A 26,812-nucleotide genomic window follows, 5' to 3' on the forward strand; every position below is an offset into this window, starting at 1 on the left:
AAAAGTTACGCAGCCGAACATAAAATGCTTAATGTTAATGATATGTGCAAATATTTGGGATTTTTAGAGATTTTATATTAAAAAAAAGCATTTCCAAAGCCAATAAGTACATAATAAGAAAGTATAAATTGAGCACTTTTCACTATTGTTAAAATAATTTGCCTTGCTTATTTCATAACAAATATACCTATCTTTTCTCACCCTAATATCCCCTATAAAATTAGATTTATTCATACCAAAATTATTGTTTTTAAAAGAAAACAATTTTTAAAAAAGAAAACCAAACCCAGATCTAACAGCACTGGTCTATTCCATGACAGCTCGAATTCCTCTTGACTGATATTGGTTACTAACAACTTTGGACTGGCAGGTGGTGCTCTTGTCCAAGTTTTAACACTATTTGCTTGAGATATTTCAGACACTGGGCTGACCTCAGCTGTTCCAAAACAACTTTCTAATTGAAAACTAATTTTTGAACCTGGAATAAGATTGTCAATAATTGTTTCAGATAGATTACAATTTATGTGAAGTGTACCCACTTGAAGTTCTCGCACTAGAGGAATCTGAGAGAAAAAAAAAATTTTTCATAACAAAAATCAGTATGCATAATGAAAATAAAAGTTTTCAATTATTTTAAAAACTAAATTTAAAAAAACAAAAAAATTTTTAAAACATTTAAACATAAAAATTTATACCATATAATTTATAATGAAATTTTTGCTAAAAAAAAAAACTATAACAAAATAATTTTACCATCATCTTAAAGAAATTTAACCTTCAATCAAAAGTTTTCTAACTGTTCTGCACATGAGAAGAAAAAAACTTTGTGAAAAAACTACCTTTTCTCGTGAGGATAAAAAACTACCTTTTCTTGTGAGGATAAAAAACTACCTTTTCTCGTGAGGATAAACACTCATGCTCTTCATCTTCCAACTCTGACCAACGGATGATATTATGAAGCAAGACATACATTCCATATGCTTTTGCAGGTTTCCAGCTTAAGTGTATGCTATTGGTTTTTCTACAAGTAACATGGAGATTTTCAGGAGGACTAATTGCAGCTGTAAACCCAGAGGTTGTGACATAGGGTGTCCAGATGTCATTTACAAAAACTTCTTTTTCAAATTGAGCTGAGTCATAAAGTTCTTTCACTCTATTACTGTTAGAATGTGGTGTAATCATGAGCAAACTAAAAAAATATTCAGTTTTTTCAGAGAGGTTTTTGACTTCATAAATGACAGTGTCAGCAGAAATTTCACAAACTCTTGGAACAGAATCATTTGAACCACAGTTGGTAATTACAGCTTTTTTTGTTCTTAGCTTTTGTTCAAAAGATTTTGTCATGCTGGATAAAGAATCACTGCTTACTGTAAGAGGATTTTCTATTGGACCAGTTACAATTAATAAAAATTTTATGATTTTAACCCCACGAAGAATAGGCTCATTCCATGCTAATTTAATTGATTTTGTAGTACCACCTATTACACTAAACTCTGTTGGTGGCAATGGTGGATGTCCAGTACAAAATGATATAATTTTGGAAAGCTCTTTGCAAAGATAAGGATCATGAGGATCCCATGCATCACACTGATTTTGATGATGTGCTTTTGACTGCACAGCAATATCATAATCTGTGCCAGGTTTTAAATCTGATATAAACATTCGTGTTCCTAAAACAAATATACTAATTTACAATCTATTGCATTACTTGAACTTAAATAATTTAAGCTAAAAAAAATATTGTAGTTTTTTATTTATTACAAAAACTCTGCTGTTGTTTTTATTATGTTGGTTGCAGTGGTCTTTTGCTATGTATAGCATGTTTTTCAAAAATTTTTACACTTTGGCTTTTTTTATGAGAAAAAGTGATACTTATAAAAACAAACTGAAAACCAAATTAATAATCTAGAAACAAGGTTATATATTTTCTTTACCATCCATCTAAACAACTGATAGCTATTTTCAACATGTCATGTATACATGATGAGTCATTTCTGTAATTATATAAGTCAAGTATAAAGTTTTTGAAATTCAAATGCTTCTAGTGCTCATGAATTACTATGAAACATAATTGGGTTGAGATCCAAATAAAATATTATTTGTGATAACCCATAAAACAGGCTTTACCAATAAATCTAGTTTCAATAATAGTATATAAATAAACCAGTAGTTCCTCTAAAACATACAAGAGAATGAAATTTGACTGAACCACTTGCAGAATGTAACTACTAACCTTTAGTTTCTTTACATTTAGAAGTACTCATACTAGATCCATGTAACCAATAATGAACAGAAAACACTTCTGGACGAACAAGAATAGTCCCGTAAGAGTTTTTAGAATACTTGGGCAATGAAAAATTCCACGCAAGTTGCACTGACTGACCTGATACTTCAAGTACTGACACTTTTTCAGGTGGAACAACAAAATTGTTAAAGTGAACTATTAGTGTTGGTCCTGGCATACATGCAGAATATTTTTCCAGCAGGGAGCTACAGTCTCGCATTGACTTCATTGTAGACATAAAGTTAAAGAATTCACTGTCTCCTGAATCTTCCACATTAAAACTATTTTCTGAAGAATGATTTTCTTGCAACTCACTGTTATATAAAGGACTTTGATTATCCAAATAATGCTTCTGTCTTCCAACTAGATGTTCAGTAGTTGCTATTAAGTTAATCTGATATTCATGACCAGGTGTTATATCATTTAAGACAGTTGACAGGCAATTGGTTGGAATGATAGGACCATAGATTTGTTTATTGACAAGAATAAGGTAGCCCTTAAAATATTAAAAACGTTTTATTAAGAAATTTCAATTAATGATAGAGTAATTTTGGTTATAATGTTAAAAATATTTGAAAAACTATTGATATTAATAATAGCACTTTTTTGATATTTTAGTTTTACTTTTATTTTTATAAATTTCTTTTATTTTCATTCTAGTTATTTTCTTAAATAGGAACTTTAACTCATATACAGAAAGTTTTGCAGCACCAAACTCTTTTGCTTTTTCCCAACAAATTTCTATTCCTTCAATACTGATTGCTTTGATTAATGGCTTGGGAGATTTAGGCGGACTAACAGCAGCACACTTCACCATATTTAAAGAATTGCTGGAGCACCCACAAGTAACGTTTCTTTGATCAGGTTTAAATGGAAGAGGTTCACAAAATGAAAGTACAGATATTACATACTCTTGTCCAATTTTACAGCCATCAACCTCAAAACCAATATAACCTCTGTCATTGGCTGAAATTATAACAAAACCAAAAAAAAATAAGAACTACAAAAATAAGACTAAGTGTGACTTAAAATAGCAATTAAGATTGGATAAAGATTAAAAAAAAGAAATAAAGGAAACAATCTTACCATCAGGAGAACACTTTCCAAATATCTTTCCATCAACAACAACCAAGAAACAAGAAATTATTGGATCATTGGAATCTAAATTCAAAATATTCTGTTTATGTATAATGCTTTTCTTACAACTCATAATAATAATGGCAACCAAATTAAATATGAAAAAATAAAAAACTAAATTAACAACAAAAATAATAGAACCATTTCAAGTTTACTAAAAATAAAGTTTAAACATAAAAAATTTAAAATAAAAATTCAGTTTAAATTTTTTCAATAACTGTTAAAATAAAAAAAAACAAAAAAACAGCATCTTCTCAAACCTTGTTGCATGTCACATTCCTTAACTTCACTGATGGAATCTTTAATAGAAGTTGGAATCTGCCAAGTTAGTAATACAATTCCTATCTGATCTGTTTCTACTTGGAAAATTTCTTGAACAGGTTGTGGTGCGGGTGGACACTTCACTCTAACAGGCCTTGATGGACGACTGTTACCTATGCTATGATTTGTCATAGCCACTAAAGTAAATGTACTGTGACTTCCTGTTAAAAAAAAAACACAACTTCATATTATCAATGAAATAAAGACAATGAAAAATACTGATGTATGCATCGCAACTGATGCATGCATTGCAACTGATGCATGCATCGCAACTGATGCATGCATAGCAACTGATGCATGCATCGCAACTGATGCATGCATCGCAACTGATGCATGCATCGCAACTGATGCATGCATTGCAACTGATGCATGCATAGCAACAGCTAAAACAATTATTCATACCAGGAAGTAAATTTTTTACAGTAATCTTCATCACTTCTGGAGCAAAAACATCCCCATACACTTCACCATTCATATACAGTTGGTAGCCACATAAAAATGCTTCTCCATAACTTGTTACCTCTTCCCATGAGAGAACCACCTGCAGTTAAATGGTTTTTATAAAAATTAAAAATGGTAAAAAAGCTATAATAGAAAAAAAAAAAAATAAATCTCTAACCTCTTTATCTCCTAATCTTTTAACTTTGAGATTAGGTCTTGATGGAGCACCTGGCATTGTTAATTGAATGTGTCCAAATGTTAATCGCTGACCAGTTCGATCACGTCTCCCCAAAACACATATCCTGTTAAGAATATAAGTTGAACTAATAATAAGAGAGAATAATAAATAAAAATAATAATAAGCAGAAATAGCATTTTTAAGTATATATCAGAGTTTTGATTAGGAGGAGCATAGGAAACTTTGATTGTCAGTCTTTCAAAATGTGTTAACATAAAATTTGAGAAAAACTTAAGTTAAAAGTTGACAATTTTTTAGAATTAAAATAGCTTATAATTCTATTAAGATAATTGTCAATGTGGTATTTCATACAATAAAATGTCCGCCTTGGTACTGTTTGTTGTTGTTATATTGCCATAATAAACAGCACCAGGTAGGACTTTTTAACTGTTTTTAAAAAGATCCAACTATTATCAAAAATAATGATACATCTATTATGACACACATTTAGTTCTTTTTTAAAACTCTTCATTAATTATGGCTATTATGTGCAATCTTTTTTATATATCTTTAAAATATCACACCTGTATGTATATCTTGGTTTAAGTCCTTTTATATCCATTAATTTGCTGTAAGTATCCCAGCAGTGTTGAATGCAAACTTCCTTCATCTTATCTCGGTTTGTCATAGGCCATGCTTCAGGGAGGGGACTGTTCTCAAATTTGTGGCTAAAATAAATGCAACAAATAGTTTGTATTATTAATAAAAAAAAAAATAAAATTTACATCAAAAATATTAATGTAAAATATTAACATAAAATATTATTGAAACTAACCTTTTATGACTGTTTACATTTTGAGCAAACTTTGTTCCTAATACTAAAACGCTATACCAAACTTTAAATCCAGAATTCATGATGCTGGGTCTCCAATCCCATTGTAAACGTAGAATATTGTTGTGTGTTGATCGAACACTGATGTCTAATCCCTGAGCTAAGCGACTTGTTTTGTTGACGGTCTGAGCTAAAATTAAAAAGTTTCAAAAAATTTAAATGACTACAAATATTTCTTTATTTTAAAAAGTTTAAAAGATTGCAAGTGTTTTACTATGATATTTAAAAGAATAAACTAACAACAAATGAATATCCAAAACGAACTATGAAAAATAATATAACCAATAAGGGACAAAGTGTTATTGAACTACTATTTTTTTCTACTTTTAACAATTTAGTAAATAAAACTAACAAAATTTACCTGACACATTCCTTCCGGGAGTTACATGCATTTCATCATCAAAAGATAATGCTTCAACCCCAATATCACTGAGATCAAGTTTTAAGTTCTGCTTTTTCTTTACAGTAAAAAGAATGTTGTCATCTGTTTTTGAATGCTGATTTTCATGATTATAACTAGAAACATCCAAAGGTGCAGTTTGTATAAAGGAACTTTGAGGATGTTTATTAAGTACTTCAGTAAAGTCTTGATTGAATCTTTCCATAGAATCACTTGTATTTGTTCTTGATTGAGGATTTGATTGGATTTCCTTTACAGATTGTCTTAATGCTTTTTGTGTTACTTCATGAACAGCTTTATCCAAAATACCTTCAGATGTTTCATCAATAACTGTTTCAACAAGGTCCTTTGCCACAACATTTGTTACCAACTCGCTAACAACTTTGATAGCATATTCAGATTTAACATTTTCAATCTCCTTTTTTTGAGCTGCATCCCGCTCCTGATCTTTTTCTTTTTCTAAATGAAGGCGTTCAGTAATTTGCTGTTTTTCTTCAACTTGTTTAAGATAATTTTTCTCCTCTTCATTTTTAATGTACTGTAATCGTTTCAATTGGGCTTCTTCAGCTTCTATTTCCAGTTTCAGCCTTTCATTCTTTAAAGCTTCTTGTTTCAATAAAAGATCTTCTCTTTCTTGTTTAATTCTAGCTTCTTCTAAGCGAACTTTCATTTCATGTTCTCTTTGCACCTTTTCAAATTCAACTGTGAGCTCTGCAATCTTGTTTAAATCCTCAAACTGGAATGCAGAGGATTTGGGCAAGGGAATTGTTTTTGACAAAGAGCTATCTTTATCATTTGATAAGAAATTACTATATTCATTATTTTCATCACTTGTAACTGAAGAGCTATGAAGAAAAAGAGAATGGTCCAAAGTGTTATTTAAAATCAGATCACCTTCAATTAGGTTGTTAACACCATCAAAACCTGATGCATCTTTAACATTTAATTCTAAAGTGCTATTATCTTCTATGCTACCAATATTATTTACTTCCTCCAAAACTTTGCTTGTTTCTTTGTCTAATTCTTGAGAAACACAATGAATAATTTCTGTTACTTCTTGTATCTCTTTAACATCAGGTTGTTCATATTCACTTTGTATCTCCTTAACATCAGGTTGTTCATATTCACTTTGTATCTCCTTAACATCAGGTTGTTCATATTCACTTTGCTCCTTGAGAACAGTTTGAAATTGGGAAACATTTGGTCTTATTTCTGTGTTTTCAAGAACCATTTCAGTATCACTATCATTCTGAATGTTAAAATTGGACTTGTTGTTTTCAATTTTACTATCAACACCCAGGTTGTTTGATTTATCAGTAATATGCATATCATTCTTAAATTCAAAATCTTGGAATTGTCTATTTTCAATAAGCAATTTTTCAGGAATTTCTTTTAGTGATACAAAGAGATTGCTGCTAGCCAAACTTTCATATTCTTTAAGAATTTCAGATTCAGCATCACAAATAGTAGTAAAACATAAAATATTAATTACTGCAATAAGATCATTTTCATTTAAATTAAATGAACAATTACTTAGATTGTTTGTGATGCTAAAACCTAACAGCAGAAGCTCCATATCCTTTTCCGATTCTGTAATAATTGAATTAGCCAGTTTTTCACTGACTTTAATAATATCTCTATTATACAAACTATATGCTTGTATATCTGATTCTATCATTTTTCCTGCTACATTTATCTTTTTCCCTTCTACATCTGCAGTACCATTTTCTTTCTCTGACTCTTTAGCTGTAACACATAGTTTCTCTACTTCATCTGCTGCAACATATTCTTTCTTTCCTTCTGCTGTTTCAGATTCAAACTCTGCATCTTTAGCAGTAAAACATACATTTTCTAATTCTACTCCAGTAAAATTCTCATTACCTACTTTTTTAGTTTTAATCAAAACTTTTTCTGAATACTCATCTAATAGGTGTGTTTTAAACAGTTCTTCAGCTTTAAACATAGTTTTCTCAATTTCTTTGTTAGCAAACGTTTCTATTTCTAAATTACCTTCTGCTGAAATATGTAGTTGTTCTACTGCCTTTGATGTATAGAGTGCTTCCTCTTCATCTTCTGCTGTAATGCATAATTTCTCTTCTAAATCTGCTGTCACGTATGCTTCATTTTCTTCAGCTGTAATATTTGCTTTCCCTTCATCTTCTGCTAGAATGCGTGCTAATTCTTCTTCTGCAACATCTTGCGCTTCTTCTGCAGCAATTCTTGCTTTCACTGCTTCATGTGCTGCAGTACATGCTTTCCCTTCATCTTCTGCTGCAACGTGTACTTTTTCTTCTTCTTCTTTCGCTCCTACAATATAAGCTTTCTCTACTTCTTCTGCAATTCTTGCTTGCTCTGCTTCATCTGCTGCAATAAGTACTTTTTTTTCATCTTCAGCTACAATGAATGTTTTCTGTATTTCTGCTGTAATGAGTGATCTTTCTTCTTCTGCTGCTGTAGTTCTAGCTTTCTCTATTTCTTCCACCACAATACATTCTTTTTTTTCTTCTTCTGCAGGAATGTGCACTTTTTCTTCTTTTTCTGCTAAAGTTCTTGATTTCTCTACTTCATCTGTTACATTACACGCTTTCTCTTCTTTTTCTACTGCAATAAATATTTTCTCAAAAGTTTCTGCAATCCTTGCTTTCTCTGCCATTTCTGCCGCATAACATGCTTTTTCTATTTCTGCTGTAATATGTGCTTGTTCTATAACTTCTGATTCAATCCATGCTTTTTGGATGTCTTCTGATGCAAATTTGTCTTTATCTGCCTCTTCCACTGTAATAGATGCTCTGCCTTCTTCTTGTGCTTTTTCTGCTTCTTCTTCTTCTACAAAGTGTGTTTTATTTGTAATACATATTTTCTCTTCTTCCTCTGCTATAGATACTTTATCTGCTTCTTCTGTTGAGATGCCTGCTTTTTCAACTTCTTCAACAGCATTACATGCTCTTTCTGCATCGTCTTTTGTAAGGGATCCTCTTTTTGCTAAAAAACTTGCTTTCTCTGTATTTTTGATTGCAATGTGTGCTTTCTCTAGTTTTTCTGCTTCACCACATACATTATCTGATTCAGCTGCAACTGAAGTCTGTTCTACTACATCTGATGAAATGTATGCCTGCTTTTCTACTTCTGATGCAATCCATGCTTTCTCTACATCCTCTGATCCAATATATGCTTTCTCTAGTTCTAATAAACTGCACGCTTCCTCTGTTTCTGCTGCAGCTATTATTGTATTTTCCGCTGAAATGAGAGGATTAACTTCTCCTTCTGCTAAAATGAGTACATTTTCTTCTTCTTCTGTCACAATTTGTTCACTCTTTACCACTTCTAATGCAGTCCTCACATTCTCTGCTTCTTCTGCTTCAATGCAATCTTTCTCTTTATTATCTGCTGGAATAAATATTTTCTCTGTTTTTTCTATTGCAATGCTCACCTCCTTTGCTCCTTCTGCTGCAAAGTGCAATTTTTCTGCTTCTTTCTCACTACATGCATTCTCCACTTCCTCTGCTGCAATAAGTGCTTTCTTTGCTTGATCTGCTGTAATACACGCTTTCTCAACTTCTGCTGCAATTCGTGCCTGTTCTATAAATTCTGATGCAATGCATACTTCTTCTAAAGCAACGAAAGTTTTTTTCACTACTTCTGCTGCAATATATTCATTCCCTTCTTCTTCTGCTGCTGCAATGAAAGCTTTCTCTGTTTCTGGTTCTTTTACTGTAATGCATGCTTTTTCTGATTCATTTTCTGCAATGTCCACTTTCTCCACTTTTTCTGCTGCAAAGTGAGTTTTTATTAAGTCTTCTGTAGTCAAGCATACTTTCTCTCTTTCTTCTGTCTCAACTTGTTCTTTCGCTATTTTCTCTGCTTCTTCTGCAGCAATGCTTACATTCTCAACTTCCTCTGCTAAAATTTCTATTTTCTCGGCTTCTTCTGCTACAGATTGTGGATTCTGTGAATCTTCTACAATTAGGCGTTCTTTTTCTGTTTCTTCTGCAGCAATACAATCTTTTTCGGCCTCTTCTGCTGCAATACGATCTTTTTCTGCCTCTTCTGCTGCAATACGATCTTTTTCTGCTTCTTCTGCTGCAATGCGATCCTTTTCTGCTTCTTCTGCAGCAATACATGCTTTCTCTGCTTCTTCTACTGCAATGCGATCCTTTTCTGCTTCTTCTGCAGCAATACGTGCTTTCTCTGCTTCTTCGGCTGCAATACGATCTTTTTCTGCATCTTCTGCTGCAATACGTGCTTTCTCTGCTTCTTCTGCTGCAATACGATCTTTTTCTGCTTCTTCTGCAGCAATACGTGCTTTCTCTGCTTCTTCGGCTGCAATGCGATCCTTTTCTGCTTCTTCTGCAGCAGTACGTGCTTTCTCTGCTTCTTCGGCTACAAAACGATCTTTTTCTGCTTCTTCTGCTGCAATGCGATCCTTTTCTGCTTCTTTTGCAGCAATACGTGCTTTCTCTGCTTCTTCGGGTACAATACGATCTTTTTCTGCTTCTTCTGCTGCAATACGTGCTTTCTCTGCTTCTTCTGCTGCAATACGATCCTTTTCTGCTTCTTCTGCTGCAATACGTGCTTTCTCTGCTTCTTCTGCTGCAATACGATCCTTTTCTGCTTCTTCTGCAGCAATACGTGCTTTCTCTGTTTCTTCTGCTGCAATACGATCTTTTTCTGCTTCTTCTGCAGCAATACATGCTTTCTTTGCTTCTTCTGCTGCAATACGATCTTTTTCTGCTTCTTCTGCAGCAATACATGCTTTCTCTGCTTCTTCTGCTGCAATGCGATCCTTTTCTGCTTCTTCTGCAGCAATACGTGCTTTCTCTGCTTCTTCTGCTGCAATACGATCTTTTTCTGCTTCTTCTGCAGCAATACATGCTTTCTTTGCTTCTTCTGCTGCAATACGATCTTTTTCTGCTTCTTCTGCAGCAATACATGCTTTCTCTGCTTCTTCTGCTGCAATGCGATCCTTTTCTGCTTCTTCTGCAGCAATACGTGCTTTCTCTGCTTCTTCTGCTGCAATACGATCTTTTTCTGCTTCTTCTGCTGCAATACGTGCTTTCTCTGCTTCTTCTGCTGCAATACGAGCTTTTTCTGCTTCTTCTGCTGCAATACGTGCTTTCTCTGCTTCTTCTGCAGCAATACGTGCTTTCTCTGCTTCTTCGGCTGCAATGCGATCCTTTTCTGCTTCTTCTGCAGCAATACGTGCTTTCTCTGCTTCTTCTGCTGCAATACGATCTTTCTCTGCTTCTTCTGCTGCAATACGTGCTTTCTCTGCTTCTTCTGCAGCAATACATGCTTTCTCTGCTTCTTCGGCTGCAATGCGATCCTTTTCTGCTTTTTCTGCAGCAATACGAGCTTTCTCTGCTTCTTCTGCTGCAATACGATCCTTTTCTGCTTCTTCTGCAGCAATACGTGCTTTCTCTGCCTCTTCTTCTGCAATACGAGCCTTTTCTGCCTCTTCTGTAGCAATGCGTGCTTTCTCTGCTTCTTCTGCTGCAATACGAGCTTTTTCTGCTTCTTCTGCTGCAATGCGATCCTTTTCTGCTTCTTCTGCAGCAATACGAGCTTTCTCTGCTTCTTCTGCTGCAATGCGATCCTTTTCTGCTTCTTCTGCTGCAATACGAGCTTTTTCTGCTTCTTCTGCGGCAATGCGTGCTTTCTTTGCCTCTTCTGCTGCAATTTCAATTAATTTTTCTTGCATAACTCTTTCAGTTTCCTCATTTTTAACTTTAAACAATGTTTTTTGTGTTACTAATAAGGCAAGCTTTTCAAGTTCAACGTCTTCTTCTATTACTTTTTTCCATTCATTTATTTCTTTTTGAAGTTGGCTATTCTTTTTAACCTGTTCTTCAAGTAGAGTCTTTTTTATAGTTATTTCGGCCTCCTTAAGTCTCTCAACCTGCTCTTGTTCATCTTTAAGTTTCCATTCTTCAAATTGGAGTCGATCAAGGAGTATCTGCTTTTCCTCTGTCATAATACGTTCTTTTAGCTTTCTTTCTCTAGCATTCAAATCAATTTCCATTTCTTTTAATTTAAGCTCTTTTAATTTAAGGGCTTCTCTTTCTCTGATTCTTTTCTCTTCTGCTGCCAAAGTTGATCTTTGAAATTCTGCTTCCTGGACTCGAATGGCAAGTAATGACTCATTTTTATACAAATCATCTTGTTTTTCACGAAGCTTCTCTTCTTGAGCATGTAGTTCTAATTGCTTAATATGTATTTCCATCTCATTCTGCCTCTGAACAGCTCTTAACTTTTCCTTTTTCAATTCAATTTCTCTAAATGCAATTTCTTCTTGTTTATCAATCAACTCTTTTTGTTTCTCATAAATTTCATTTAAAGACTTTTGCCTCTGTGCATCAGTAAACTTTTGATTTTCTTCCATTAGATGCTTTGATTCTTGTTGTCTTAACTCAGCCTCTTGGTTTTTTATATGTTCTTCTAATCGTGTAAGCTCTTTTTCACGTCGAAGTATCTCTAATTTTAACTGACTTTGTTCTCTATCTTGCAGTTGCTTTTCTCTTTCATAAAGCATAAGCTCTTTATGTTCTAAATCAGCTTGCTTCTTCTCTTCATTTAGTTTTTTAAGTTTAGCTTCTTTTTCATTTAACACTTTTTCTTTTTCCATTATAATACGAAGTTGTTCCTTCATTGAGTCTACTATGTCATTTTGCTCATTATGATTTATTTCTTCGATTGTTCTCAATAATGGTTCAGTTTCTTCTTGGTTGTTTGAATAAACAACGACTTGGCTAATTTTTTTGCTCCAAAGAGGAGCTTCATTGTCTGATTCTGCAGTTGTGGAACAATCTGATGCTATATCATCTTCATCGTCTCTTATTTTATTATCTTTATCAAAATTTACATCTTTTACTGGATTCTGTAATCTTCTTGAAGGAATTTCTTTTTCATCAAGATCAGACTCATTTTCTATGAGATCTTTTGAAAGCATAAGGTGTTTTTTAAAAATGTTTAATGAACTATCCATTAAATTTAATACAATTTGCTTTGAAGCATCAGAAAGTTGCTGAATATATGCTTTGAACTTATGCTGATCTTCTGTTTCTAAATTACTAATGGTTTCATCCACAGTTGGCTGAATAACTTCATTGTGCTCACAGCAAAAAGTCTCATTGATTTCTTTGGAAAATTCATTGTTAGAAGAACATTCTGTCTGAATACTCTCAAAATCTTCTGGCTTTGAATTATTGCCTAAATATTTCTCTAAATCCATACTATCACATTTGTTCAACTCATTGTCTTCTTTTTCTTTTAAGTCTATTTTGTTATTATCACGAGTATTTGATTCATTATCAGAAATATTTTCTATAGAACATTCGCTGATAATTTCAGGTATTTTATGCAACAAACTTTTTTTAGATACATGCATTAACTTTTCTTGAGGCATTCTAGATAATGACACTTTACTTTCTTTTACCAAAAGAATATCATCATTCAACATGTCAGCTAACTCACTTATCAATAAATTACAGGAAACAGGCATTTTGGTTAGTTTTTCATTGGAAATATTGTCTAAAAGAAAAAAAAAAAGCTGTTACACGTTTATTATTATTATTAATATTATTTTTATTATTATTATCATTATTATTATTATCAATATTATTTATCATCATCATCATCATCATCATCATCATCATCATCATCATCATCATCATCATCATCATCATCATCATCATCATCATCATCATCATCATCATCATCATCATCATCATCATCATCATCATCACCATTATTATTATTACTTTTATTATCATTTATTGCACAATATTTATGTTGATGATTAGGCAAAAAATTTAAGTAATATTTACATCACTTGCAAATAATTACCTTGCTTATCTAAGTTATTATCTTCTATCTGTAAACCATCGATGGGATAATCTAATGGTATAAGATCAGGAGAGTATGATCTGAAATACAGTGGGAATGGAAGCATAAACATTATCTCATTTGAAGATAACTGTGTGAGATCTCCTAAAATAAAAAGGAAGGGTAAAAATGTAAAACTTATAATTTAACATAAACGCATAATCAATTTATTTATAATTGTAATGTTTGAAAAATTAAGTAGAATTGTATATTAAATATAGCTCACCCTCTAGACTTGCTAAAACAGATACTTTGATATATATATTCTCAGGAATATCTTCCAAACAACATACACAGTATTCTTCTATGCAATTTAAGGGCAATATCTAAATGAGATTCGAAAAGCATTGAAAACAACATGAAAAATTTGAAAACCTTAACATATAATGACAGAAAATGATAATTATCATGATAAAAAGAAAGAGTTCTCACATTATCTTTTACCAATTGGTTATTAACATTAACAGCATAACTTTGAACAGCTTTATCAGGATGATAATTGGCCATCCATAAAACTTTTACTTGACCTTGATTATCCATTGGAGATAGAGAGATCACTGGACCTCCATTTAAACTAACACTGGGGCAGGTGATAAACTAAATTGTAATAAATTGTATAACTTTTTACTTTTTTTTTTCATATTTAAAAAATCTAGTTAAATCTAGAAATTACACTCCTAAAGCTTCATACTATTATAAAAATGAAATGAGTGCTTTATTAATTTTTTAAAAATTAGAATATTTACCAATATGTTTGATGCAGATGGTTCAAAAATTTTATTGGTTGGAAAAACCATTACACTGATTTCATATGACCTCCCACCTCGCAATCCACTAACAGAAAAACCTTGAATATGGTTCCCTAGAATTTCACCACGAGGCACTCCATCTACATATAACTAAAAAAAAAAAATAAAAAAAAATTTTTTAGGACTGAAAATATCAGAATAGTAATCATATAATTATCATGAAATTTTTTGTAAGTTTAAAAATTAAAGGGTGCTTTGAAAGTTATTCTTTTTCTATAATGATAAAATATAGTATATTTATAATATTTGTTATATTTAAATATTTATTATCAATATATTATAGCTAAATGTTAATTTATTTATTTTTTCATAACTACAAACAACTATGGTAACATAAGTAATTTATTATAAAATTGAAAATAAAAAAAGATTTGAAAAAATAAACAAATTACATAAGTGTTGACTTACAAAATATCCTTGAATGAAATTTAAGTCACTTTTATGATCTTTTAGAAGCTGGATATTTATAGTGTTTGGGTTAAGAAATGAAGCTGTTATACGTGGAATGCACTTCTCCCATTCCACTAATGGTTGCTGAAAAAATTATACATGAAATAAAAACTATACATAAAATAAAAATTATATGTTTATTGAATATACTTAAAGTATAATTCACTTTTAATGTCTCTACTAATATTGTAGCACAAAAACTAAAGCAATAACAAATAGGAATAAACATAAACGTATTTTTTAAAAAAGACTAGCATTAAATTTTATCATACAAAAGTGATATTATATAAGTGATGAAAATACTTTGTTGCTTTATTAAAAATTGAAAGAGTGATAAAATAAATCATAAAGCAAATGAATGTTTTTTACAAAAAATGTTTAAATAAAATCAGTAAAAACTGACCAATTAAAACATCTGAACTTACACTGCAAACTTTACTTTTAGAATTTTCTTCGAATACTGTTGATGATTTATCTACCTCTAGTTCCACAGTTGTCATTTTATCATCAATATCTAAATAAACTTTTTCTTGACTGGATGCTAAAATGATACTATTTTCTTCATTACCTTGTTCTGCAGTTTGGACTTCAACTACATACTCACCAGGAAAATTGACACTTGAAATGGTGTTTGATTCATAAACAGACTTTGTTTCATCAAAGCCAACTAATGTGAGTTCACTGTTAATGGATACATCATCTTTAAACTGCTCACTTGCTAAAAGCTCTTCACTAGTTTCAGAGGTTGATACTGCATTAAAAAGAGTTGTCTGGTGCATATCCCCAATATTTTGAGTAATAGTACTTCCTTCACTAAAAGATCTTTGAGATAAATCATCTTCTTTACTGAAGTTTACAAATTCAGAGGGTAATAAGCCATCTCTTGTAATTAAATAGTCATCATTTTTAACATTATAGGACTCATATGGTGTTTTTTCAATCTCTGCCCCTACCAATTGAATTTCATTAGCAGATATGTTTATTTGATGAGCTTCAGATAAATTTTCTGTCAAACCTTGAATGTTATTATCTTCACACGGTGGTAAAATTGTACTGTTCACTAAACTATGGTTTTCCTCGACTTTAAGCATCTGAAGTGCATCATTAGTAAGGGAACCAACAGGGTTATTTTCTTTTGTTGTATTTATTTCGCTTACACATTGCGCTTCTAGTAAAACAGCTAGATTTTCAATTTTGTCATCAACAATATCTTTAATGATTACTTCTTTTGCAGAAATTTCTTTAAGCTCAAAAAATTGAGAAAAAGGTTCAATACTTTCAACTTTTTTCAAACCTAATGTAGTCTTGGAAGTATCAGGCAAAAGAGTAGTATTATTACCATCAATTACAACAAATCTCCTGAAATAAATATATTTATATAACATAGATATTGAAAATGTTCTAAAAAATATGCTTGTTTTCATTCACCTTTTCTAAGAATACAAAAGGTTACACATTTTAGAACATTCAAACAAAGTAATGATATTTATGCTAACAACTTACCAAAAACAAAATTAAAAAAAAAAAAAAAAAAGAAATCTTCAAACCTACCTTGATGTAAATACTTCACTTGGCTTTCTATTTAATACAATTGCAACAGCTCTTATAAAAGTAATCCCGCTGTCAACCAGTGTAATACCATTTTTTGGGTCATATTCCTAAATAGAGGAAAGATTTTAATTCACTAAACTAAGTAACATTTTTAGATGCATAATACATTTAAAAATAAAGAATAATGTAAAAAACTCAATTAAAAAACACCTAAAAAAAAAAAAAAGATTCATTTTACAAACAAAGGCAAAAAAGTGCTGAGTAGAATTCAGCCACTATACCTTAGTAGTTAACAATCCAGCTTGGGGAAGAGATCCATCTGTTGTGTAATACAATTTTGCATCAGCAGTGGGATGAGTCAAGAAAAGTCTTTGACCATGCTTAAGCTGCAATAATAAAAAAAAAAAGAAAATTTTAGATTTAATTTGTTCCAGCAGCAGTTTTTTTAAACAATAATCTTTTTTTATAGAAAATCTAAAACAAAAGAATACTTCTCCATTTTCAGGAATGCTTGTTGATAGTGCAGGGGGATCAACTGTTTCTTCTAAAAAAAAGTGAACTATGTGAATATTTTATAAACTACTTATTTCATTTATGCACCATATTAACTTAGAAACCACATCAACTTTAAACCCATTCAAAACCAAAAAAAGTTAGTTTTATTTAACTAATCTGCAAATACATCTGCTGATACTCTGAAATGACTTATACATAGGTATACATGGTAAATAGTTTTCATGTTTAATCATGTTTACTGTAATATCTGTTTTAATGTTTACTGTAATATTTAATACCATTTACAAAAAAAAAAGAAAAATAATAGGTAATAATTTTATATTAGAATTATGCGTCAATAAAAAGCCTTTTAAAAAAATTGCATAAGATTGAATTAAAGTGACAAAAAAAATGTTTTAAAAACCTTCTTTATGCACATGCACAACACACTCATATATGCTTTTTGCAGACTCAACTGCCACTAAGTATGTGTCTACTTCCTTGAAATGAAATGCTCTACCACATTTTTGTATAAAATGGTTATCAATCTCTACTACCTATTTCCCATAAAAAGTAGATATTTACAAAAAGCAAAGAAACTGAATTGTAAAAAGTTTGAATCCTTAACAATAAGTAAGGTTAAAAACAAAAGTAAACTGAAATGTTAAGACAGTATAAATGAAAATGATAAATTTAATTTTTAAAATTGATACTAAATATTACAAAATACCTGCTCATCAGAGAATCGAGTAACTTTCCATTTCCATGTATCAGGGAGGTCCATAGTATATGTAAATAAGATCTTTTTTCCCTATGAAAATCAATAACAAACTCATTAAGTTTTAAATAAAACCTTTTTCATTATAAAAATAGAGGTAATAGATTTATACATAACATGTATAAGCTCATAAATAAAACTTTTATCATCTACTCACCCTTGCAACATGAATAACATCTTGCATATAGTTCTTTTCATCGTGAACTAATGAATGCATGTACTCATCAACAGTTGTATCAACTAATACCGTGCTCCAAATATGATCAGCTTCATTTTTTGGACTCTAAAAAAAATTATTTTCCTAACCCTGAGAACTCAAAACAAAAAAATTTCTTTTAAACTTCTATTTAACTTTATTATTTTATATATGAAAATATTTCTTTTCAAATATTATGCAATCAGAATTATTATCATCAAAAAAACTACTTCAATTGAATTGCAAATAAAATGATGAACTCCTTGTTTGCCAAAGTGTTGACCATAAGCACGTCTAAAAATAAATCATCATTTGTTAAAAGACAAATGATAAATTTTAAACAGTATGTAACATAGTACAACAAACATAAACCCTTAAATTACTACTACTAGTATTTGAAATCTATTAAAATCCATTATCTCATATCAAGACATTAAATTCAACATTAGAAATTAAAAAGAAAATGAAATTGGAAATTGCTACTGATACTTTTTAATTAAATAGAGCAAGATCCTTTGCTCATTGAATTAACATAAAACTACCTTGAAGAATTTGCAAGTAAAAACTCAGTTTGCTCCATGCTTTTTTGATTAAAAGCAGAAATAGCACTCTGTACACCTTTTGGCCACATCCAACAAACTATATCATTTACAGATATTATAATAGGATCTGGCACCACACGTTTTGAGGTCACATGAACTTTTTTCACCTAAAAAGTTGAAATATTAGCAACTAAATAATGACTCATCAACTTCAGTACTTTGTAATTTGTTGCATATATATGCTATTAATGAATAGATTATATATATATATATATATATATATATATATATATATATATATATATATATATATATATATATATATATATATATATACATTAAATACCATCATGTATTCCAGGTTTTAGAACAACAGAAATTACCTGTATTCCAGGTTTTACCACAATAGAAATTTTAAGTTGTTTTTCTGGCCCAAGTCTAAATAAGTATAACTTGGTATTTATTTCTTTATAAGAACTTTTGAATCAGTAAAAATATTCAAAAAACATTTTTTACCTGTGCTGTAAAAATATTATTCAAAAAAATATTTTTTACTTGAGCGATAAAAACAATAGTTTAAAAAAATGTTGTTTCAATCGTTTACTTACATTTGAAATTCATAAGCTTGAAGTTCATTAAACTGGTAGAAAAAAGATCCTGTTAGTAATTGTTCTGGACAATTCATGTTCACATTGTTGTCTATTCCAACACTGAATATTTTGCTGACTAACTTTGTATTGTTCCATCGCCACCATACAATATCTCCCTTAGCAATCTCTAATGAACTTTCACTAAATCCTGTATCATGTACACGCACTTCATGATGCTAAATTAATTAAGCAAACATATAAAACTCAAGAGATGATAAAAACAACATAAGTATACGATTATTTTGTTTTGAAAAATTTTTATAAATCTGATGAATCTGCTATTATAAGGCAAACCTCATCTTTTTACAAACCTTAATCACTGGTTGAACGACTAATGAACAAAAGTGCTCTTCTCCATTTTCCTGAGATGCTTTGAATGTCTGCAAACCATAGGAATTAAGAACAATAGAATATACTCCAACAGCACGTAGTACAGAAATGAAGATTTCCTCTGATGAGATGCAGCAGTCTTAAAAAAAGGGAAAGTTTTGTGCAAAATTTTAAATGAAAAAACAAAAATTGTTTTTTGCATGAATGTAAATGTAAAGAACTATTTTTTATAAACAATTTATATGTTAAAACGTTTTTACAAAATCAATCATAGAACATTTTTACAAAATCAATCATAAATACTTCATTTTTTTCCTTCATTTTTGTAATAATTTTACAGCAGAACACTTCCTTCAACAATAATTGGAAAAAATATATGAAATAATTACACTGAAAACAAAAAAACTTTCATTTAAAGTCATATTAAATAAATATTTACCATAATAAAATAAGTATACTTATTTTATTATGTTAAATATGTATTTCCTACAATAAACTAAGTATTTATCAAAATTAGTTAGGTACAAAGTAAAATATGAAAGTTTTTTGGCCTAAGCAAGATGCAATTAAAAATATTTTGTTCTACCGTATAGCTTTCTACCTTTTGAACTTTCAATACCATCTTTTACCTTTAAAACATAAAAATAATTTTGTCAACATTTTTTTTATAACAATTTCTTACCAATTTTTGTTAAACCATGCACACAGTTTTTAAGGAATGAATACTTACTCTTGATAGTCGGAAATTTTCAGATATCTCCCCATCTCTCCAAACCCACCATATTCTGTCTCCTTCACATACAGATCCTAGGGCTGTTTAAAAAATTTGAAATTCATAACTTATATATTTATAGTAAACACTATTTAGTTATATAATCTTTTATATTTCTAGATAATATGAAAATAATTATTTTAGTGAGTATATAAGTTAGTACGTTTAAAAAGAGATAAATAAAGTTTAACTATAAAGTAATTACTAACAATTTACCTGGAGAAAATTCATTTCTTCTGATTCTAACAACATGCTGCTTTGGAACAGGTTTACATAAAACCACACACTTTACCTTAGGACATTCCACATCTGAGATTTCATAAACTCCAGTCTTTATAAAGAGGTGGGCTAATAGCCCTGCTCGTCTATAAAAAGTTATGCTATTATAAGTTTTATGTTTTCAATACTTACTTCTATTTTATAATTTAAATACGCAGTAATTAATAAAAAAAAAGACTTAAGAATCACTTTTGGAAAGAAACACCCAATAACCATTTTACCTGGGTGAATAAGAATCAATGTAGGGCAACCATTCATCCTAAATAATTTCAACTTTGTCAATTAATAATAGCATTTCATTCATATAATTATAAAATTTATAATAAATTAATAGTATAACATATCCTTCAAAATAAAGACAACAACTTAAAAAAAAAATTCAGATTAAATTATAATTATTAATAACTACTCCCTACATAAGCATCTTCATCCAACTTGCATAGCTGCCTGATGCTAACAGAATGTTTTAGTGTTGATGATGTCTTAAACAAAAACACAAAAAAAAATTCACTTATATCAAAAATATGTTATGTCTGCTATAAGTAAAGTTCTTAATTTTTTTTTTAAGCCTTGAAGTACAGAGAGCAAGTAAAATTATGCAACTACAAACCCACATGCAAAATGAATAAAATAAGAAACTAAATTTCATATATATACTATAAAAATAAAAATCAAAAATATAAATAATATAAAAAGAAAACCATACAAACAAAAACACCAACACAGAAACAACTGGAAGTTAGAAAGTTACAAGCATAAAAATAAGTTTATGAAAACTTTTAACTGAAGTAAAACCATTCGTTTTAACTTTGTGGAAAAAAAAAGAGTAACAGTGTAAACCATACTTTACTTGGCCTCCAATGTATCCAAACACGATCCCCAGATGTCACTTCGAGTATCTTTCGTGTAAAGCCAGAATTTTTAATATCGATTAAGTGCTCTCTATTATTTAATAACACTTAAATAAAGTTTGTCACAGTATTTTAGAAAAAAATATTTGAAAAATAACAATTTATGATTTAACCTTGCTTTTTCTAGTACTTGAACAATACAGAAAGCTCTGCTTTCGTTGGAAGCTTGCGTTGCAAAGAAGTATACTCCAGCAGTGCTTAAAGAATAAAGAACTAATAAAAGTATCAATTAAGTAAAGAATTTGTAAAAAACAATTTATGCATTAAACAAATTATATTTCATTATTAAATTTTATTGAAGATTTTTACTTTATTTTCAGTTTTACCTTTTAAAATGTTTTCTCAATTTACTTAAATTTGAATTTGTATTTTACAGTTATTTTCATATTATTGTCAGTTTTCACCAATATTTCACCTGAAATGTTTTCTCAACTTACTTAAATTTGTATTTTTTTTTTATCTATATTTATTATTATGTCACAGTTTTTGTTTTTTTTAGTTTAACTTCACTTTTGGGTAAGTCTCATAAGATACAAAGTATAAATTTAAACTCGATACGAAAACTGATTCCATCAACAAACCACTTACTCAAAGGTTCTAAAATAAGTTCCAGTATAACGAGCATTTTCCTGGTTTTCTAATGCAGTGTAGCCACCATGATCCAAACAATATCTAAAATGAATTTTAAACAAAGTAATTATAAAAATACCTATCTAGAATATTATAAGTTTGAATAAATAATCTCAATTTGTAGTCTCCAAAGACTTGAGATAAACATTAAACTTTTAAAACTTATTATGGTAATTACTAAATTGTTAAAATTTTAGTTATAATACTTTCTTTCCACTACATTGTGTGGTTCTTCACAGTTTTTCCAACTCCAGCGCACTGTGTCACCTCTATATAGCTTGATAACAGCTACACTAAACCCATCATCGGTTACCTTTAGAAATCAAGACAATCGTATGATTGTTTAAAAACCATTAAAAATAATTTATCAAACTATAGCATCTGCAGACTAGATTCAACCTCATTGCTGTTGCTATTTTTGCAGCTACTGAAACTACAAACAGTATTACTAGTGCAAATTTAACAATGTTCAATTAGAAATGCATTAACTGATTACTAAACTTCAGGTTTTTTAAAAAAAGGTAGTTGAATAAAAAAACTTTTATATAAAATAATGTTTTTACATATATTTAGTTCACCTTGATGTCCATAACTGGTTTTGACTTGACAGTAACTTTTACTGGAGAATGATTTAAACTGCGAAACAATGAAGCATTTAAAGTGCTTAAAAAACAAATAAAGAACTTATAAAAAATCAAACCAATTATAAATAAAGCATTACAATTTAAAATGATAATCTCTTGCAAGATTAAACACTTGTGTCCAGGATCCTAATTCGTGAAGAGAATCATCACTAGAAAATCCTCCGTCAACTCTAACAGTTGCTTCTTCACTGCGATAAACCTAAATTTTGAAAAACAATATTTAATATTAGTAGCAATATAATTTTATGTTGTGGAACTGATTTGCTTAAAACCACATTTATAAAAACCATAAATTTAAAACAATAACAATTTTAAAAAGATATTAAAAAAAGTGTTCACTTGATATATCTGGTCATATTGAGACAAACTTTTGCCCAACTGAAATGTTATGGCTTCACCTTCAAATATAACAAGACGGTCAGGAATAAACTTGGTGTCAGTGACAGTAACAAATTGTCCACTTATCTTCATCTTGAAACCTTCTTTCTATAAGATAAGTACACAAAGGACTATGGTGAACAAAATGTTCAAACAAAAAAACACTAAAAAACAATTAAAAAGGTTTTATTCCAAAACTTTTATCATACATTTTATAGAAATTATTGTGAGTAATAAATTTTGTTTAAAAAAGTCATTTAAATATCATTATTAGAGCTTACAAACTTTTTGTTGACTGTATACTTTATAGATTCAGGTGATGCTGTTGGTTTCATATCTATACCATGTACCAACGAATTTGATGTGGCTAATGGATGCCTGTCAACAGATTGTAACTTGTTTAATGGTTTAACATCAAAGTCTTGGATTTGTTCAGATGTGTACATGTTAATTCCTTTTAAAGAACCATTAGCATCTGTACTTGAAACATGACCATCATCAGATTGAAGTCGATTGTAGTTTTTTAATTGTTGATCTTGAAACCCAAGAGGCAAATAAGATTCTTTTTGAGACTCTATTTTTTTTAGTGATGACTTGAGTTCATTGGGAGGAAGGCGTTTATAGTGGATGATGCCATCCATTTCTGAAAAAGAGTTTTCTGCATAAGAAGCTTCATCTTCAAACATACCTTCCATTGCTGTTTGCAAATAGTTTACTCTACTTGATCCTTCTATATCATTTGGGGGTATGCGTTGATAAGGAATTAATCCTTCTTCGCTACCAATAGCTGAGTTATTATCAGTATAAGAGCCAAGTGTTTCTGAGGGACATATTGAACTTTGGAATATAGTGGGCTTATTAATCTCTTTTACATCATCTGTGGGTAGTCTTAAGTATATTTCATCATCACTGGTGTTTTCAGAGTATGAGGTATCTTTAGGAAGAATTTCACTGTCAGATCCAACAGGCATTGATCTTAATGTGCTTGCATTTAACGATTCATTCTGATTACCATTAGAAAATACTTGTTGTTGTGATTCTGTTGAATCCTCTGCTTCAAACTTTAGGGATTTTAAAGAAGCAAAATTTAAAATCATGTTATTGTTAACATTGTTCATGGTCTTCAGTGACATTTCAGATGTTTCACATTCGCTTAATGTTTCTGATCTTTTTCTTGGATCACTATGTTGAGAACTTGATCTTTCTGAACCTCCATTTGATTCTGGCTGCATAACCTCTTTTATAGAACTATTTCTGGATCTCATATTAGAAATTTTGGGATCAATTTGGCATTCAAAACTATTTTCATTTTGGGAAATATTACTATACACATTAAGTTGACCATTTCCTATAATTGCTCTAGCATTATTATCTTTATCTTGCTCACTTTTATTGAGCACTAAATCAGCGTTGGTCAAGGTAGTATCAGAAAATGTTTTTTCAGCTATACCAGAATCAAATAAACTATCAGCATGTTGGTGGACTTTAAGAACTGTATCTTTTCTAGAAAATAATTTTTCTATAGCACGTTCTCTACTGTTAACAGATTGATTGATTTCTTCACCAAATGCTAATAATTCAGCAAAATCGTTCTGGTCATTGATTGACTCATGCTGCTCAATATTTAAAGCATTACATGTATTTTTGTCAGTAAACTTACTACTTGTATCAAGCTGATCTTCTAAGTTAAGAGGTTCAATAGAGTTTAACTTTTCTGAAACTTTTCTTTCATGAACTAGATCTTTAAACTGCAATGGTGTTGATTGAAATAATGGCAAATCTGAAGAAGAGTTTTCAATGCAAACTGTATTTTTTTCAAGATTTCTATCATTTAAATCTAGCATACTTTCATTTGTCTCCAAAGGAAATGATTTCTCTTCTATGTTAGGGAAATCTGCAACTGTCTTTTCTATGTTATCATTATCATTTTCACTACACATTAGGTCTTCTACCTTTTTAACTGTATCTTTGTCAAATTGAGTTTGCAAACTCAATTTAATATTAGATTTATTAGTTGCTTCTTCCAATTCTTCAATATTTTCTGTTACCTTTTTTTCACTGACAATACATTCATTATTAGTGAGAAAGTCTTTAAAAATATTATCAACCTTCATGATTATTGAATCTTCTCTATTAATTTGATTAATCATACTTGCTTTTTCTTCTTTCACAATTTCTATAACACCTTGATATTCAGCAGAAAATAATCTCTCAAAACTCACATCAACACTCCCTAATATCACATCTTCAATATGACTGTCTGAGCGATGGTTTGAACGAGGCCTAATAGGAGAAATTCTTTCTTCAATAAAAGACTGTGTAAGATCATCATCTTTTTCAACAATAAATTTTTCAATTTTTTCTTCAACTAAAACTGCATCAGCTTCTACAACTTTTTCAAGAGCTAGTGAATGATCTTTTTCCACATGTTGAACATTACAGACACCATGAAAGTTATTAGCATTTGTTACAGGTGCAGGATTAATATTAACAATATCGGTGTGTTTAACAACATCAATCACTGATTCAATAAAAGGGTTTAACCCTCTATTTTCTGTGATGTTTAGACTTTCATGCACATACTCAAATGTTTCTTCTCTATTTTCATCATCAATGCTATTAATCTCTCTTCCTTCCTCTAATTGCACTTCAGGAGCCTCTATAGTATCTACATTTTTATTTATATTGTCTTCCTGATCATCAAATTTGATTTGCTCCTCTCTAAAATTTAAATCTTGTTCTTCTTGATTTGAAATACTATCTTCAATATACAAACGAAGTTTATTCTGCTCATCAGATAGCAGTCCTTCAGTGAGATCATTAATCAAAGATGTTTTAAGAGATTCATAATCATTGCTCAAAAACTGAATTCTTTTTTCATCAAGTTCATCACGTTGTTTTTTCCAAGTTTGGATTTGCCTAATAATATTGATTTTTTCATCTTCCTTATTTGCATTTTCTTCTTCAACTTGATCAGAATCTTTTTCTTCATTTAATAATATACTTTCTTCAATATACAATCGAAGTTTTTCTTTTTCATCAGGCAATAACCCTTCAGTGAGATCATCTATTAAAGACATTTTAAGAGAATTGTAATCGCTGCTTAGAAAACTGTTTCTCTTCTTTACTAAATTTTCACGTTGTATCTTCCAAGATTGAATTTGTGTAAAAGTATCATTACTTGCATTTTCCTCATTTCCAAGTTTATTTTCATCAAAAACCTTTTGATCTTCGCTTTCTTCTTTTTCATTGTTGGTAATTTCTTCAATATGTAAACGAAGTTTGTCCTTTTCATCAGATAACAAACCCTCTGTAAGATCTTCAATTAAACTGTTTTTAATTGTCTCATAATCTTCATTAAGGAAATTGCTCCTTTTTTCATTTAAACTCTGTCTACCTTCCCTCCAATTATCTATTAAACTAGATTTGCTGATTTCAACTCCACATGATTCTTCATCAGCTAACTTTTCAACAATTTCATTTGGAACTTGAACAACCTTACTATTTATGGTCATTAGTGAACTCTTATCTTCTTCAGTATTCTTTTCTAAAGGCAACTGATTGGCATTAAGATTCATTTCATCCTTTTCATCCATGTCAACATTTTGCTCAGGTCTCTTACACATTTCTGAATCTGATTGAGTAGCTATTGAGGTATCCTCTATTGGCATCATGACGTCATTTTTTTTAGGTTTTAATAAAGTCTCTTTAAATGTTTCAGCATAGTATGGCCCAGGTGTCTCAGGAGGTAGAACATAAAACCGTCTAAGAACAGAGTTAGATCATTTAAGAATTCAAAGTAATAAAGAACATCAATTTTGCATTAAGTAATTGATAACAAAATTTAAAAAATTATCAGAAAG

General features: G+C 30.2%; 1 protein-coding gene across 5 annotated transcripts in view; it reads right to left on the minus strand.

Annotated features, from left to right (window-relative positions):
* Positions 1-26,812, minus strand: part of LOC145195298 (uncharacterized) — a 56,924-nt gene that overhangs the window by 13,074 nt on the left and 17,038 nt on the right. Inside the window, exons 30-71 of one of the 5 annotated variants that reach the window (XM_090070898.1) lie at positions 23,231-26,714; positions 22,911-23,057; positions 22,649-22,770; positions 22,506-22,563; positions 22,134-22,240; positions 21,886-21,969; positions 21,411-21,494; positions 21,232-21,328; positions 20,803-20,868; positions 20,608-20,645; positions 20,324-20,472; positions 20,066-20,148; positions 19,937-19,964; positions 19,317-19,474; positions 18,964-19,181; positions 18,739-18,793; positions 18,356-18,522; positions 18,044-18,107; positions 17,775-17,900; positions 17,570-17,650; positions 17,264-17,396; positions 16,836-16,888; positions 16,626-16,730; positions 16,345-16,451; positions 15,219-16,152; positions 14,752-14,877; positions 14,281-14,433; positions 13,967-14,131; positions 13,761-13,860; positions 13,496-13,639; positions 6,803-13,180; positions 5,615-6,730; positions 5,197-5,383; positions 4,946-5,089; positions 4,362-4,485; positions 4,145-4,283; positions 3,682-3,903; positions 3,371-3,445; positions 2,979-3,250; positions 2,234-2,780; positions 892-1,670; positions 287-563 (exon numbers count right to left, since the gene is read on the minus strand). In XM_090070898.1, coding sequence (XP_089927024.1) covers positions 287-563; positions 892-1,670; positions 2,234-2,780; positions 2,979-3,250; positions 3,371-3,445; positions 3,682-3,903; positions 4,145-4,283; positions 4,362-4,485; positions 4,946-5,089; positions 5,197-5,383; positions 5,615-6,730; positions 6,803-13,180; positions 13,496-13,639; positions 13,761-13,860; positions 13,967-14,131; positions 14,281-14,433; positions 14,752-14,877; positions 15,219-16,152; positions 16,345-16,451; positions 16,626-16,730; positions 16,836-16,888; positions 17,264-17,396; positions 17,570-17,650; positions 17,775-17,900; positions 18,044-18,107; positions 18,356-18,522; positions 18,739-18,793; positions 18,964-19,181; positions 19,317-19,474; positions 19,937-19,964; positions 20,066-20,148; positions 20,324-20,472; positions 20,608-20,645; positions 20,803-20,868; positions 21,232-21,328; positions 21,411-21,494; positions 21,886-21,969; positions 22,134-22,240; positions 22,506-22,563; positions 22,649-22,770; positions 22,911-23,057; positions 23,231-26,714 — 17,696 coding nt within the window. Of the gene's footprint in view, positions 1-286; positions 564-891; positions 1,671-2,233; positions 2,781-2,978; positions 3,251-3,370; positions 3,446-3,681; positions 3,904-4,144; positions 4,284-4,361; positions 4,486-4,945; positions 5,090-5,196; positions 5,384-5,614; positions 13,181-13,495; positions 13,640-13,760; positions 13,861-13,966; positions 14,132-14,280; positions 14,434-14,751; positions 14,878-15,218; positions 16,153-16,344; positions 16,452-16,625; positions 16,731-16,835; positions 16,889-17,263; positions 17,397-17,569; positions 17,651-17,774; positions 17,901-18,043; positions 18,108-18,355; positions 18,523-18,738; positions 18,794-18,963; positions 19,182-19,316; positions 19,475-19,936; positions 19,965-20,065; positions 20,149-20,323; positions 20,473-20,607; positions 20,646-20,802; positions 20,869-21,231; positions 21,329-21,410; positions 21,495-21,885; positions 21,970-22,133; positions 22,241-22,505; positions 22,564-22,648; positions 22,771-22,910; positions 23,058-23,230; positions 26,715-26,812 lie in introns of those variants that run through there. The other 4 variants (XM_090070896.1, XM_090070897.1, XM_090070895.1 and 1 more) reach the window with 4 other exon arrangements.

Source organism: Hydra viridissima, unplaced genomic scaffold, assembly GCF_058129835.1.
Source record: "Hydra viridissima isolate aposymbiotic clone 2 unplaced genomic scaffold, HvirCarnegie_v1 scaffold_13, whole genome shotgun sequence".
NCBI classification, from domain to species: domain Eukaryota; kingdom Metazoa; phylum Cnidaria; class Hydrozoa; order Anthoathecata; family Hydridae; genus Hydra; species Hydra viridissima.